The 17,376-nt window shown below is 43.5% G+C and overlaps 1 protein-coding gene across 2 annotated transcripts in view; it reads right to left on the reverse strand.

The window, feature by feature from the left end:
- Positions 1–16,999, reverse strand: part of IGF1R (insulin like growth factor 1 receptor) — a 171,777-nt gene extending 154,778 nt beyond the window's left edge. The window contains exon 1 of one of the 2 annotated variants that reach the window (XM_053988224.1): positions 16,438–16,999. In XM_053988224.1, the coding sequence (XP_053844199.1) occupies positions 16,438–16,531 (94 nt within the window). In that variant the 5' untranslated portion in view covers positions 16,532–16,999. The remainder of the gene's footprint in view (positions 1–16,437) is intronic. The other variant, XM_053988225.1, reaches the window with a different exon arrangement.
- Between the last annotated feature and the right edge of the window lie 377 nt (positions 17,000–17,376).

Genomic DNA, 17,376 nt, shown 5'->3' on the forward strand with positions numbered 1-17,376 from the left:
TGCATAAAGACATGAACAATGGAACAGATAAAAACAAAGAAATTCAAAGAAAGAGACTGGGAAGCAATCTTTGTTTTGGTGTGAACTGGTGCACACCCATGCAGGAGAGGTGAGAAACAGGAATGGGGCTTTATGAAGACCATTAATTTATTAAAATGTCACAACAAAAGAGAATAAATACTGTGACCAACAGACCCTGGGAGCTCCAGGCAGCTAAACCAATCCAAAGAATGACAGTTTATCAGAAAGGAAAGGCTGGTCAAAGGAAGTAATGAAGCAGATATCTATCAAAGAACAAAAAGCAGGTCTGAGCACAGAGCCAGAAGCAAGACTGCACCAGAACTTACAAATGAAGTGTAAAACACCAGACCTGGCAATCCTGCTGCCAAGGAATTATTTACCACCCCACGATCAGTATTACAATACACACAGAGAGTATTTTTAATCTCAACCTCCATTTGACCCGGTGGGAGCTACAGACAATTTCTCACACTAATTCACATACTTCAAGGAGAGTCAAGATGGGAAAAAAAGAGTTGGAAGCATTTCAGGTTCTGTCTTATTTCAGCCCATTTTCACTGAATCGTACCAAAACTATCTGAGGGAATAGTTCAGAATTGATTTGTGCTACCCAAGACCTGATCAGTAAAGCAAAATATTCAAGGATCACAGGAAGAGGTTTTGTTCATGCATTGAGCCAAATCCTGGTTGTAATGTCAGTCCTTTCAGGTCTTTGCCCTTCCTTCAGTCTATCAAAAGCATCTCTTAAAAATTCCTCTGAAAAGCCTGGACAAGTGCCTGAACTTCCAAGATCTATTCTCTATAGCCTTGAGCAAGAGTGATAGGAAATAAGCTTTCCTTCTCAATGGCTACTTTTAAGTTAAAAAAAAAAAAAAAAAAGGCAACCACTACTAGACCTACTACAAATTTGGAAACTGCAGCTCAGAAAATAGGGAAGGAGGGGAAGGCAATGGAGGGAGGAAGAAGAGGTCTGATTTTCAGACAATCAACTTGAAAAGTCCTTACTTCAGTGAACCGGCAAATAATGTGTTAGACATCTTGCTTCTGAAACACAACCACACTAAAGGGAAAAGGGTTAATTATATCCCTTATGCTCCAGAGTATTTCAATAGGCTATACATTATGTTATTCTGAAGGGCAAGTTGTTGTTTTATTTATTGTTTAAAGCACAAACATAAACACGAAGTGTCCAACCCTAAGGTGGTGATTACTACTTTTACCTAAGCAGAAATGCAGGGCTGCAGGCTCTCTCTGCTATAAAGCTTTTAAACCTGTTCTGTTCCTCTGACATTTTCCCCCCTCCCTCTTCTCTGATAGAGATCACAAAAACAACTAAGACATCTGACATACAGGAGAACATCCTGCTGATTAAGAGAAAACAAGAGCACATTACTCTTGAGAGGATACAAAGCACCACTTCCTAATGCGTTCTACTCTGTCAGCACAACAGGCTTCTTGTCATTTCAAAGGGAAACTGGTCATATTGATTTTTCCAAAACACAAGTATTATAAAAATATTATACATTTAATTGGTCTTAACAAAGTGCTTTTGTAGTGGGCACATCAACAGAGATCCTACAAGGCAAGACATAAGGTATCAAGGTGTGGCTGTAAGTATTTGGAAGATTCTCTGCAAGCGGCAGCATTGAGAACTGCCAAGATCGCTCCTCCTAAAGCTTCTTGCAGCTCCTTTAAACCTCAGTACGACTGAGAGATGTCTTTAAAGTGTGGCAACTCTTACTCCTGAATTCACAACACCCTGAACAAACATCATACTTTGCTGAAAACCAGTGTCCTTTCCACGCCTCACCAAATTTCAACCATGCAACTCAGTGCTCCATGTTTGCTCAACTTTTTCTAGAGGAAAGGAAAGTTCTTTACACCCTCTCAGAGCAATTTATTCCTCTCGTTGTTCCCTTGCAAAAGCCAGACCAAGTGAATCAGCTCCTCTGACTGAAAACCGCACACCCTGCCTGTCAGGAAGCCGGCAGGATTTTTTTTTTTTTTTTCCTGTTTTGTTTACAAATTCAAAAACTGAGCTGTTCTCAGACAGCAGGGTTAACCATCTCTTTTTCCTCCATTCCCATTTTTTGTCAATCTTCATTATGGCAACATTGAGGAAAACTTGCACATGGTTTCCAAGGAAAAGGTATATTTCTTCTTCTCCTGGTTCTTTATTTCTTTTTTAACACAGTATATCAGAGTGTACAGCCAGGACAAGTTTCAGTGGTTCAAAGACCATCTGAAAAGTTAGGCAGAACACAGGTTGTTACCTCCCCTTTGAGAATACCCCTTCAGAAAAATTCTTTGAAATCAGAATTTTGTGAGGGATGCAGCAGAGGAGCATCCTCCCACCTCCTCTTAGTCCTCCAGGGAATTAAACTAAGTTCTCTCTTCCTGAAGTGATAATTCAAGACTTCTTTATAGCTTGCTTCCAGTATAACTCAGAACAGTGTACATCCTCCTTTTAATTTCTTCCAACAAATCCCTTTTCAACAGAATTTACTCTCACATATGCAACGTGGGCAGAGTCTAGTAATGTGACTTAATAGTTCCTAACCAAAGAAAAAAAAAATATTTTGCTAACAGTAAGTTCTAGGAAGGAAAAAAAAACAAATTTTAAATCTTACCTGCACTTACCACAGTGTTTCTAATTACTATCTGTCAAAAGAGCATTTCCATCACAAGAAAGAACAAAGCTGCAGGATGACAGATGATTTGCCATCCATCAAAAGGTAATTGCAAACAACTACAAACACACAAAATGTTCAGTGTCCCACTCCAGTGCTGCCCCTGCATCCCCCCTCTGCCAATGTGCCTCGCTGCAGAGGAGCAGGGCACTGCCACAGCAACAGCACTGGGAGCACGGGGATTTCGGGGGAGAATGAATGGTCTGAGCCAAGCAACAGAAACACAGGGCAGTTAGAAAGAACTCCAGTACCCGAGGAGACAAACGAAAACTTTAATCTTCAGCTTCTATCATTAGCCACTTAAGACACCTCTTCCCCCCACCTGGCTGCGGGGCGAGCGTGTTTTAGTGTGCGGATTATCATTCCTCGGAGGTAACTCAGCCGGCCAGACCATCACACACACACCTGTTCTCACTGCAGACATCCCTGTCCTGACACCCAGGGCAGCGTTGAGTTACTTCAGAGAGAGTCACTTCCACATTCCACCCTCAAACTCCCCTCCAAGAAGTGATCAGTCACTCTCAGCTTTCACACTTCAGTAATTTTGGAATCAACAGGAAATGGAGATCAATTGTGATTTTACTAACTCAATAGTGACTCATCATTCAACTCCCTGTAGCCTTCGAATTCATCTGTGAAGAGACGTGATAGCGAGGCCAAATTAAAAATAGCAAATCTGGCTCACTCACAATTAACACTCCCTTGTCCATCAGATTTGCCCTGGATTGAGAAATTTTTGGGATTGCGACATTCTGACGGTTTTGCATCAGATCCAAACGCACTCACAATTTGTCATTCTCAACTCAACCAGGAAAAATAATCAATGGGAAAATTTATTATATAAATCAACTGTACCACACCCTCTAACATCCATCCATTGCTCAATTTGAACATGTCTAAATAAGAGTTAACTTTGCCTATCAGTGTCCCCAGATACTGACAACGAATCTTCTATTCTTCATATTATGAAAACACTCTCAATTCATTAATTTCTTTCTGCTTACACAACCTTCAAGCCAAAAAAAAAACCCCACATTTGCATGAAATCGAAAGTCAATAAAAAACAATTATTTCATTTACAAAAATAGAAAATCATTTTATATAAACCACTTAAATGCATTCTTCTAAAAATAAACTTAATTATAAATCTAACATGAAATTGTAACAGCATATATTAGGGCAAATGCCTACATTAATTTAAATAAAATAAAAATAGTAAGCATATAATTTACACCAAAAAAAAAAAAAGTTGGGACTGGTGAATTTGCTGTTCAGCGCTCTCTTGGAGCCACCCTTTGATGAAATGCTCAGAGAGCTTTTACCTTCAACAGCTACTTCTGCAGTGCCTCATTTCAGCTTACTCCAATGGTTCAGTTCAATGAGCTCTTAATCCCAAATTAAAAAGGACTCCCTGCACAGAAACCTGTGAAACAGTCAGTGGGCAAGATCTATGAACTCTAAACTTTTGAGAAACAATGGCAAACTATTTTCTCTGTTTATTTTATTTTAATCGTGCCTCTCCTTCACACTTGGAGTTTTAATTAAGTCTCAAAACCCAGATCTTCTGCATTTCAATTAAAATTCCATTTTCCATCCAAATAAAAAAATAACACAAATGAGAAGTAATCTACCAGAAAATACATCATTTGCTATTTTGTCACTTAAAAATGTGAAAATTAAGGATCTGAGCCAATGCATCCAAGGCATCTAATTATTTACATGAATTTGTAGAAACACATTGCTATTCACTAGCAAAAAGGTCTGTACTTTCAAAAATGGCTGTTTGTGAATCAGAGTTCTAACAGCTGTCAGTCATTAAAAAAATCCAACTAAAAATATGCAAAATGAGATTAAAACTGTATATTCAGAGCGAGCTCTTCCTCTTGCTGTTATAAGTCACTATGAAAACCATTTACTTCATCTCAATAAAACAAAAAGAAATACATACTAGTAGTGTTCTGAGGCCTTCATACTAAGGAAGAAATAAACTTTGAAGCACAAATTGGGCCAAAATTCACAACATTTTCACCAGAAGGTTGCAAAGCCACATGATCCCATACCCCTGGCCTCTCACAGTTCACTTCCATGAGAGGGGAATGCACAGAACCAGGGTGTGCAGACGTCTTAAATCAAGCATCCCTCCCTCTCCCTGCAAAAATCAGTAAACATGACATGACAATTACATCCTCAGCCCCTTCGCTCTCCCCTTCTCCCCATTAAACAGGAATCACCTCCTCCCATGTCAGCAGCTCTGGAAGAAGCTGCAAGGGCACTAAACACAAACTCAAGACATGAGACACTGGGAGCAGGGACAGACATGCTGAGCTCAGAGCAGTGTTTTGATCCTGCAGTGAACAAAGGCTGTGGCCACATGTGCAACAAGCAGGAAACACTGCAGAGCTGCACGCTTCTGTGAGCAGCTGCTCCTGAAGGAAAAAAATCCCGTGGAATGAACAGGGCATCCCAGCACATCCTCGCAGCGAGGCTGAGCCACGCTCAACCCACCTCAACTCTTGTTTCACTCTTGCTGCACGTGACACCAGGTAATGTTCACAGCTGCCTGTGAAGACCTGGGTGTATTTTTAGTGTAATATACTATCTCCTTATCAGTCAGCTGATGCCAACACCCCCATCCTCACACTTCTGCTCAGAGTACAGTCATCGAACGCCTGGCAAGGAGCAGCTTCCCAGTGAAAGTGCTGTCACCTGGATGACAGAGCCAGAGGATCGTCCCAAGTCACGTCCCTGCTGCAGCAACGAAGCCTTTAACCACCCCCCAAGGACAGCACTTTCTGTATTTTACAAATGGGGAGGGAAATGCAGACACCCGGAGGAGGAATACAATTTCTTCCCAACCCTTCAATACTGGCAGCTCCTGAAGCACGAGATGTGATCACTCCCTATTTTAGCATGCATGACTACCAATGTTCACACAAATTATCTGGTTCTTTTTAAAATCCGGTATTTAAAACTACAGTATTTAACTTGAGGCTTTTCCATCCAACTAGTGGATGGATAAAGGTGAATGCACCGGTAACAACATCTTACTATGCTTTATTTGCTCTTCGTTAAAAGGAAGACCCTTGCTCTGAATTTATACTTTTGAAATCAGTATTTAAACAAAATCAAATCTGGAAAGAAAAACAAATGTGAACACAACTATGCAGCATTATGATACAGCATCTGATTCCCACATTCCAACTCTCTTTCCCTTCAACACTGCAATGTATTACAGACAAATTTAAAAATAAAGTCACTGATATCAACTACAAAGACACCAAGAAAATCCTCAGACAGTGTTGGCTTAGCCAGTGGAATGTGTAATTCTTGCCTACATACTATCACTTTCTTTCATGAAAAACACTGGAAATATCTTTTTGCCAGGTTAACCAACTCTGACTTCAATCTCGCTGACATTTCTTAAGTAGAGCTGAATAATTCCATTCATATGCAAATGGTACAATAAGTCGTGAGTAGCAGCATTTGCAGCTCCCTCACAGAGATGAGCATTTACTCTCCCCAAGCCTCATCCACAGTGATGCACCCAAAATGATATCGGGCCCTAAAGGTACAGCCCCAGCAATTTACAGAAGGAATATTTTCAGCCTTGATGTTGGTTGGTTTTTTTTTCACTTTGTGGGGTATTTTTAAATATTAAGGAGATGAAAGAATCAAGAACTGAGATTGCATCTGTTGCCATCACAATTTAACCACAGTCCATGTATTTATACAGTGGAATCTCCAAAATAACACTGCATCTGTTAAGATGACAGTGATTTTCCATGGGCTGCGCTGTGTTGTAGCGGAGTTACTCTAAAGCTGTCGCTTTTGAAGTGCTGATTGCGATCCACCCCAAATTCTTCTTGTAATCTTCCTCAAACATGTTGAATTATAAAGCTGTTGTGTTCCTCTGTGTGGCTTGGGAACAACAAAACCCTCATACATCTCATCAGTGGGCATTTGGCACTGAAGTCTCACAGCTAATGCAACATGTTTATTTAAACAATGAACTACCCAAAGAGCTGCACAGCCCGTGTACAAACAGATGTGTGCTTCATGTGTGCTCTGCTGCAGCCCAGAACCTCCAGCACACACACTCCACTGCACTTCTCTGTGCCTGATTCCTGCAGGACAACAACTGCACTGACTTGGAAGGGCCTTTGTTCCTTCACTGGCCACTTCAGAACCACAACCCACCTAAGAATATCTAAGCTTGAATCTTAAAAGAGACTCAAACCAGAATTTGAACATTCAGTACGTATGTCATGCCTCTTGTTGAGACATAGTATAAAGGAAAATATTTGTCCACGTAGTCAGCCTACTCCAGTGTAACAAAAATATAAACATTTTATTAGCAGTCACACAAAAAAAGAAACAAACAAACAAACCTTCAGTTACTCCCAGGCAGGAGGACCCTGGCAGGCTCAAGTGAGTCTCTAACCAAGCCAAGTCTCAAGTTTGAAATAACAAACTTGCTTTTCTTACACCCCATTGCTACTCTTTTCTACATGGACAACTGCAGAGACCCCAGCTCTACCAAGGGCGTAGCTGCTGGGAATACCAACATCACTTAATAACATAAAATCTCCACATCCAAGGTGCAAAAGCAACAGGACTAACAACAGACCCTTTGACTTTTTGCATCCTCCTGCACATACAAGTGGTCACACATCCTACTGGTCTTCAACTTCCCCCAGTCTCCCATCTCTCAGGTCTGAGGAAGAGGAGCTAAGTGCACAGAGAAACAGTAACTAACATGTCTCTGAACACAGGTGGATATTCACTCATTCCTTACATCACAGGAGACACAGTGTTTGCAAGGGACCAATAAATTTACATCCACCTCACAAACTAACAACATGACAAAAGCTTCAGCCACAATGAACTGAAACACGATGTAAACTGCAGCATCACAGGCTACTTCCTCCTGCTGGGGTTCAGAACAACCAGAGAGAAACAACAGCTAATCCAGTAGTGGAAGTCAGGCTCTATCCCAATTCCAGTGGGCTCCCCCTTCTATCCAGTGGAACTCTGAACTCTTAAAAGTTTGTGGCATCACCCTGCTGAGTCTCTCTAAAGTTGGTTCTTGGCTGAAAGAAAGGTAGAACTACCTGAAAACTTAAAAAAAATCTAATCCATGCTATGTAAGTCCAGCAGTATTTTGGAGAACAAACCAAATCCCCAGTGGGACACGTGGAATTTGACTAAGGAAGACAACAACTTAACGACACATCAAAAATCACAGAAAGAGAAAAAAAGAACACAATAAAACTAATTTCTGCCCTGGCAGAGCACAGGGACAGGGCAAACAAGGAATTTCCATTGCCATTTCAACTCTTCACACTTCAGCCAAGTGTTACTCTGAGGTCAGCTGAGCTGAGCAAACACATGTCCGTTCCTACCGTGCAGGGCTGGTTCCTCACTCCCTGCCCAACATGAACAGAGTGCACTCTTCAAACCTTTCAAGGCTACTCTCACACAGACAAACCCAAGGGGATGTGAGAAGAGCAGCAGGGAAATAAAAAGTACTACTTGTAGAAGGTCAAAATGTGGAGACAACTCTAAACTGAAGCCAATGGAAATAATAAGGAAAGCAGCCCAGCGAGATGCAGGGATGAAGCCCTTCCCTGCAAACACAAGCCAATTCTCTTGTAAGAAGTTGGTTACAGACTGTTTCCAGGGGCAGCTGTCACCAGATCTTTCTCCAAAATGCTGTATCCCTTTGACTAAGGCTTAAGATTTGAACTATCCCTGTCTACAAGAAGACCTTCCACTTTCAGAAAATCCCGCAATCATTTTTATGGCTGCTCTATCACACATCATTATGGGGGCTTTTTCCCCTATCCCATAAATTCCTTTGGGAGCTTTCTGCTCAAATATAATGAGCTGCCTGTCTACAGAATCAGGAAAATCAGCACTGAGCCAATTTATGTTTGGGGAAGCCACTTCTGCATCCAAGAGACCTGGAATTCTCTTTCCCCACCAATAACACTCTCCAAACACAATGGCTCAGCTCCTGCAAACTTTTCCTGGAAGACTTCTCAAGCTGAGTACCACGATCCATATGCAAATCAGACACCGGGTCCCACTAAGTACAAGCACCTTGCTAGAACAGCTTACAAACCCACAGCAATGCTAACAGAGAAAAGTAAATAAAACAAAGCGATGCCACCCTAACCTCAGCAACACACAGCAATCAGCAGACCTTTTCAACTGCTGGGCTTAAACTTTTCATCCTATAAATGCTCTCCCTGTTTCAACAGAAATGTGTCTGTAACTAAAAACAAAGTGAGCACCTTGGTCCTCCCTGCAGCTTCGTCTCATCTGTCTTACACAAGAACTGCCACTACACCACAGTTTGGAGATAATGATGTACTCTCACTGGAGAATCACACACTCAGCTGCAGTTACCTACTGTATTCCAGTAGTAACAAATGGGAGAGATACTTCAAAGAGCACATTATCCCAGCTCTAATTTATGCATGCTCCCTCTCACCATCAAGCCATTTATTTTAAACCTGTCAGATATACGTGTAACATAGCATCATGAATAATTTAAAAAGTAATCTGTATAAACCAAGTTTATAAACTTAACAGCAGGTACAGTACCTTTCATTCAAGCAGACTGCTCTCTGATAAAGTACAAGGGATCTTTGACTACTTCAGCATGTATTCATTTCATGCATTCTGAACTTCAAAAAATTCTTCTTTCCTACCTCCAATCAAACCCTCTGCTATTTGAACAGTATTGTGTAAGGAGCTCACGTAAATGAGTAGTGTAATAATTGGCAAATTGTTCATACTAAAGGAGAAAAACGACAAAGCTGCTGGAAACAGTCAGTAAAAATGACCCATCACCAATTCAACAGCAGGGGAAAATCACTTGTGTAAAGTTTGTCATTAAAAACTCTTCCCATTTCCTGCATCTGCCTGATGTTGTCACTTTCTGACACTGCTCCTAGCACGGGCAGAAGGGATGTTCAACAAAGAACTCCAAAAAAAGCACACCTGCTAAGAGAAAGTGTTTTGCTTAGTTGATGCTCACACTTCCAGGTAAACAGAGCTATCTTTACAGCATGTAATGGCACCAATAAGGGGCTGGAGATAACATTCCCTGACCGGTCACAGAGCTATTGCAGCAACGTGTGCCTCGCTGGCAACACAGGCAAACAAACTCATTCAGCCAGGGGACCTGCCCCAAACACACACCTTCACAAACCAAGGATTCACCAAAGCAGGACACACACCCCTAACTTATAAACTATGGTGGTAAAGCACATACACGTGCAGTACGACTGTTTCCTGCTTTAAAAGATTTATTTGTATCATGTACGCTTTTTTGAGTCAACAATAAAACAAAGTCTTAAAATCCAACCCGGTCAGCGCTTCAGTGAAAGCGGGAATTACTTCTCTAAGTTATTATTAAAATGACTTTGTGCTGCTGCAAAAGTGCACATTTGTTATTCTACCCAATTATTTACTCTAAAGGAATAAACTTAGTACTTTATTGGGGTGTGAGATCCATTCTCCTCAGATAGGTCAAAGAAAATAGTCTCATTGAAAAAAATATCTGGGAAGTCACTGAAATATACAAATGTTTGTTTCTGCTCATACCATCAAGTTTACCAAGAAAGAAAGAGACTAACTGGAAACGTACAGGGCTGGATACTCCAAAATAAATCAATAAATAAAATTCTGTTACATTAAAGCTTAGGAGTCATATGCAAATCAATCTGTAAATAAAGAAACAACAATTTTGCCTTTCAGCACATTTTAAACAATCTCCTGCCACAACAGCAACTTCCTGAGGATATCAACACTGAAGAAGTTAATTGGTGTCTTGCAAGATATCCTAAGGGAATGGCTCATGTTTTGCATTTGCAAAGGTTAGAAAGCAAAACTTTGTGATAAGGGTAAGTTAAACCTTCACAACTCACCCGGGTTTGGCAGAATGCATCTCCTTAATTAATTAATGAGTCAAACTGTTATCAAACTTAATGAGCAAAACCAACAAGTCCTGTCTAAAGGAACCAGAATCTATCTTTGAGCTTGAGGACTCGGTACAGCTGTTTGCAGAGCACAGAAACATATGAATGAACACTGTGTGCTGCTGATCATTTGCCGGTCCTCAAAGTTTCTCTCAGACAGTTCTGGACACAAAAAAAAGACAAATATAGTACTCCAGAAATCAGTCCAGATTGTACCTGTCATGACTTGGCTCACAGGGGAAAAAAAGCAGCCCAAAAAAACCACACACAAGACAGGCTGGCTAACAACCACCAATGTGTCTTCATCAACTGCTGTTTGTTGAGTTCTGCTTTTGTACAATAAAAAAAATGAAACTATTCTTTTTTAAATGGCTTTCATAAATCATAAAAACTAATCCAACTAACCTACACAAAGAAGCTGTCTATACAATTTACAGTGATAGAAAAATTATACATGTCAAACAGATCAAAATACTAAAACAGTATTTCTACCTTTCAAACACATCACTGCATTCCCAAAGTCTTTCTGCACACAAACTCTTAAAAGCAGCACGTTCCATTAGCACCAAAGCCCAGAAACCTTAAAAGCTCAGCTCTGTCAGGAAGATCCAAATTAAACTGCAACTACAAATCTGCAACAATTTTAATTATGAGACTCCCGAGACAATTACCTGTACTGTAGCTTTTTTTTTAATTTAGCATCCCCAATAGTTTTCAATAATAAACTGCATTTACCCATTCCTATGTATGCACTCACACATAAATAAAAAACAGCTGCTACTTGATAACATCCGAAAGCATTTCCAAATGTGAAAGCTTTACACTGAGATCCAAGTAAGAATGTATTTAATTTCATAAACCAAAGTTCCAGGAATTTTTTCAGTTGCCATCAGTTTTTCAAGTACAATAATGCTCATGAAGTTCATTAATTTAACTACAGATAATCCAGATAAATACACTAACTTCTTAAAAATAATTTAATTCAGCACATTTTGTAAGTTATGAACTTTAGAGCCATTACAGATGATGAGCTAGATAAGTTGTTTGCTGTGTGGGATCACAAAGTTAACATCCAGTGTGAGAAAAACAGGTTTCCTGCATGTGTTATTGCCTCTCTCTCTCTCTCTCTCTCTCTCAAAGTTCAGGACCATAAACAAACTTCTCTACAATGAAGTTTGTGGTAGCTCACAATTCACACAGATGGAATATATACACAATATAATTAATCATTTAACAAAACTGCCTCTTCTGCTCTCACTGAGATAATCGTTCCAGTGATCACTGGTAAAATCTACCTCAGACTAAAAAGAAAACAAAAATTACTGGGGAAGAGAAAAGGCATTAGTTAAACATGAACTGAAATTATCCTTTAAAGCTAATAGTTTCAGCCCTGAACTGGATTTTAATTTTAAATGTTAGATGCTTAAAAAATTTTCTCCTCCAAGATCTCCTTAGTACATGCCAGTTTAGCAGTAAATTAAACAGGATTTGAAGCAACTTTTCCCATAGTAACACATACTGATAGAAATTATTTACAAATGAAGACAGATTAAAAAATCATTACGTGGATACTCTTTAACATTAGATTTTGTGTGTATCTTTCAAGATGAAAACAATTTCAGCATCGGTGGTGTGTGCTTTAACTATACCCTAGAATTAGTTTGGAGGAAAAACACGTCAGGGAAAAGCTGACACAAAAATTAACACAGTAGTTGATCATATCTGAGCAATTTCCCTATTAAACTAAATAAATCATGTCTTCTGTTTTGCTGAAGTCAATCTAATTGATCTGTCTTCTTGCTCTCGACAGCCCCTTCCCTCCCTCACTTCTCAGAACATAAGAACTAAGTTAAATTTTCTTCACTTGACACACACAAAACCCCCCAGTGTTTCTCCTTCAAATGTTGGTTCAACACTGAAACTTCCAACACACCCTTTTTCCACACCCATCCCTCTGCTTCCCCACGTTCAACACATTTTGCCTGATATTAGCTAAGTCCCTTCCATTTCCTAACCCTCTCAGTTTCTGACTCACACAAGCCTTTGCTCCAGTTCTGGTTTGCAAACCAGAAGTCCAACCCAACACAATCAAGAGAAGGTCCAAGTACTGCCTGGCTCACTCTCCTTGCCCCGGACTCCAGGTTCCATCACTCCCTGCACACTTCACTCCTCTCCCCTTTCTGCTGAACCCCCCTCATGCCAATTCCTCACCAGCTCTGGCATTTTCTATTCACAACCTCAATTCCAGCAGGAATTATCCAACTCCCAGTTACCAGTGTTCCCTAACCACTGGGTGCACAGGAAAATGCTGATGCAAAAGCGAGGTGTGTGTAACGCTGACACTCAGCAGGTCATGAGGGCTTTACTAAGCAACCTGGGAGAGAGATTAAGCATCAGCATGAGCTACTGTTCATTATCAGAAACACAACATCCAGCCTGGATAGACAAACAAGAGCTCAGCACTAACATGAGCAGACCCATCAAGATATCCATCAATCTGAAGTATTATCACACCTAAAACCATTATTTCCCTTCTAAGTGTTTAACCCATTCCCTCCTAGACATTCCCTCTGTAAATACACAAAAGGCTGAAAATCAAAACCCCCATTGCTCAAGGGAGAAAAGGAAGAAAACACGGTGTTTATGCCTCATCCTAAACCCACCCCCAGCATCAAACAGCCTCCCATAGCTGTAGCTTGACACATCAAATGCACGGGTATAGCATCACAAACTCTAGCTTAATGAAAGGTCTTCTCATTTCCATTTTTGTGCCGTTCTAACACTATCTCAGGAAATTCTCAGCATTTTTGAATTATTTTTTTCTGAATCAGAAGCTCTCCACTGAAGTTACCTGCATTTTAAAGAAGTTTCTGTCACATAACTACATACACATTTTATATAATTTAGCATTAAAGGGATGGGTCTCTCCCCTCCAGTTGTAACTCCTTTGTATTCCTATTTAGGAATGCCTTGCTTGTTTGACCGAAAATGGAAGTGCCTTTTAGCTACGACACAGTATATATGAAAAACAAATAAAAATTAAGATTAATCTTCCTTCCACTATTGTGGGGAGAGAGAAGAATATGAAGAGATGTAAAACATCTGCTCTGGAGATCATTTTTCCCCCTAACAGCAAAATTCTTTCAGCAATAACTCGTGAAAACAAAGGCTATTAAACTGTAAACTACAAAGACAATCGATTAGAGGCAGTATTCAGCTAAGACAAGTTTTTCAGCATATCTTCCCATATTTAAATGCCTGGATCTTCTTCAGAAGATATTTCATTTGGATGTTCATTTTAGGTAAGTGGTAACCACAAACACTTCAGAGGACTAGAACCTAAAATCCTAACATACTCTTCCTGCATTACTTCATTGCTGGGTGAGCATTTTTATTTCAAGGTACTTTGTACCAGGTAAGACAAGGAAAACAATTCTAAGCGTGTATATCCTAGCAGTTTAAAAATGCACCAAATCTCCTCCTCCTCTTGTTCTGTTTCTCGACACTACTGGATCCTTTGTAAGCCCTTCCCTGAAGAAGGGCATGGGGGTTTTGTTTTTGAACGTAAAGATTAATCTTCCTTCTTGAAAACAGCTCTAGCCAAAAAGTTCAACTCATGGAAGTAAGACTGCAGCTCTCCAGCCCTAGCTGGCCCAAAAGCCTAAACTGGGCCTTAATTTGCAAGGAGTTAACAGGCATTTACTGCCTAACGAAACATAATTATTACTCAACATGCATTACAGGCTCCGTCTATGTGCTCCTTGCTCACTTATCTTTTTTTGTGTACTTAGCCTCACCGCCAGTGCATCCAAAGAACTTCCTTTTCTTTTCAATCTGAAACCACTACTTTTAGAAAAGCCCTCCTGCCTCCTAAATTCTTTCCCTTTACATTTAACATGGAGAAATTTGATCGCCTCGTTCCTTCCCTCCAGCAAGGCGTATCTTTCTGAAAGGGAGAGGCACACAACAACAGCTCCAGGAGTGTGCTGCAAAACACACGGCAGAAGAAATTAAAGCATCAGGATGCAGTACAGGAACATCCCTGTTTCTGCAGACGCTGAAGGAGAGGGAGCACTGTTTAAAATGGTTGGGCTCCAAGGCACATTTACCATCTCCTCGTCTACAGAGATACTCCAGGAAACAAGGGAAGGCTAATTTCATGCAAGAGATCCTCAATCCAGCGTGAGCCCGACATACCAGGAGAAAACCGATCAGCCCCGGGATTAATCCGGCGATGATTGCAGTGTAATCAATGGCAGCGCAGCCCTCCCTGCCCCCTCGATTCCCCCTGCGCCCGAGAGGGGCGGGCACTGCAACACAATCACAGGTTGGAAACGCACAAAAACAAAGTCGGGGCTCTGGCAGCTCCCGAGCGAGGCGGGCGGCCGCGGGGATGGGCTGAGGATCCGCGGCAGGAGGGAGCCGGGCCCCGCACCACGATCCACGTTCTCCCGGTGTTCCCGGGGAAGCGGCTCGCACGCTGCTCCAACCTCGGCGCTGGGTGCAACACGGCCGCTTAGAAAAATGCATCACCCTAAGATCGCAGCCCGTTCCGCCATCAAACCTTCCTATTTACGCACAAACGTCAATGTGCCAATTAATTATCTTTTTTAAATTAACGGCAGCCTGTGACCTTTAGATTGCGGGATGCCGCCGTAATTCCGCACCCCGCGCACAGCGAGTGAAACCCCTCCTCGGCGGTAAAAGGCAAGGCGTTCATTTCCAGGAATTCCTCACTCACAACGGCAGGTTACTGCATACAGCCTCTAAATATTGACAGAGATCAAGCTCCTTCCATGCGGGGAAAGCGAGCGGAGTCCTTCCCAGCCTGCGAGTGTTTACTACGCAGCTCGCAGCCCTGGCTGCGGCGTCTGAGCGCTGCCCCGCGCTCGGGGGGGACACAAAGGAGGGGCACGGCCCCCTCCGCCGGGCTCGGGGCTGCGGCGCTGCCGACCCGTGTGTACAACCAGGCAGCCGCCTCCCGGGAAGGAAGGCGGGCACGGCAGGGAGGGAGACGCGCAGCCCCGGGTTGTTAAACGTGCTCGAGGAGCAGACGCGTAACAGGAGGAAAACACGCAGAGCCCCGCGGGCAGGGGCGAGACCCGCTCGGCGCCGCGGCGGGAAACGGCGCGAGCCCCGGGAGCCCCCCTCACAGCCACGGGCAGGGAGCCCCTCACACGGAGCCCGGTACGAACAGGGACACCTCACACGGAGCCCGGTACGAACAGGGACACCTCACACCCCGCCAAGGACAGGGAGCCCCTCGCACACAGCCCAGAGACGCAGGGAAGCCCCTCACGCACACACACACACACACACGGCGAGGGAGCCCCTCGCACAGGGAACCCCCTCACACACACAGGGAACCCCTTCGGCAGCCCCCTCACACACAGGGAGCCCCTCACACACACACCCAAACACAGGGAGCCCCTCACGCATCCACACACACGGCAGGGAGCCCCCCCCCCATCACCAGCCCACTCACACACATTCACACAGGGACCCCCCCCCTCACATACACGCACAACACCCACATAAACACACACACACGCACGTTTACAGAGGGACCCACACACACGCAGGGAGCCCCCCACACATAAACACAGGGACCCCCTCACGCCCCCCCCCAAACACACACAGGCAGCCGCCGCCCTCGCCCCCTCCCCGGCAGCCCTGATTTGGGGGCTCCCTCACCGCGGGGTCCCTCGCCGCACCCCCCGGGCACGCACTGTACTCACTTTCCCCATTTGTTGGCCACAGACAAAGTGCGGCGAAAACGAGCAGGAACCCCCAGACGACGGCGAGGGACCCTCCTCCAGCGCCAGACTTCATTCCTCTTTCTTTAATTGGACAAAATCCCCCTTTCCGAAAACAAAACAAAGCAAAAAGAAGTCCAAAATTGTTCGCTTTCTTTCCTCTCCCCGTCCTCTAAAAATAACGAGCGGCGGAGGAGCAGCGGGGCAGGGTAAATAAATCCACGTTGCCTCAAGAAATGAAGGGAAAAAAAAAAAAAACCACGACCCTTCGGAGTGGCAAACCGGAGGGTTGTTGAGGTCCCTTGGTGTTGATCTTCCGGAGCAACCACACCAAAAATACACAGATATTCACGATGTATTAACGGCAACAACAAGGCATGGAAGCCCCGGGGCGACGCTGTCTCCGGGGCGGCGGGGCGGGCTCGGGGCGGCGGGCGGGGGGCGCCGCCGTCTCCCCTCAGCGCTGGCTGCGGTGGTACATCGTGCACAGGAGCCGTAAACACGAGGCACATCGGGACTGGCAGTCGGCATCTTCAACCTCCATTTTCAAACACCGCACACACGCACACAGAGACACAAAAACTGGGAGGGCCGCGGAGGGAGGGGAAGGGGGGGGCGCGACCCAGACAATCCTATTACAAAACAACAACAGCTCCGCCGTCCCCCCGCGCGGGGACGGGGCTGCCCCGGCGGGATCCCCGCGGCTCCGCTCCCCGCTCCGCCGGGGAGGGTGGGGGGGACACCCCACGCACAACCACCACCCACAACAACACCGCCGCCGCCACCACGAGTCCGGCTGCCTGCAGAGGCTCGAAATGCAGAATTTGGGTCGAAAATGAATTAAAAAGGCTTCCCCCCTACTCCTCCTCTTCCTCTCCTCGGCGCGGCTGCCACAAGGTCCTTCTCAAAAAAAAAAAAAAA

Source organism: Vidua macroura, chromosome 12 (assembly GCF_024509145.1).
Source record: "Vidua macroura isolate BioBank_ID:100142 chromosome 12, ASM2450914v1, whole genome shotgun sequence".
Taxonomy (NCBI): domain Eukaryota; kingdom Metazoa; phylum Chordata; class Aves; order Passeriformes; family Viduidae; genus Vidua; species Vidua macroura.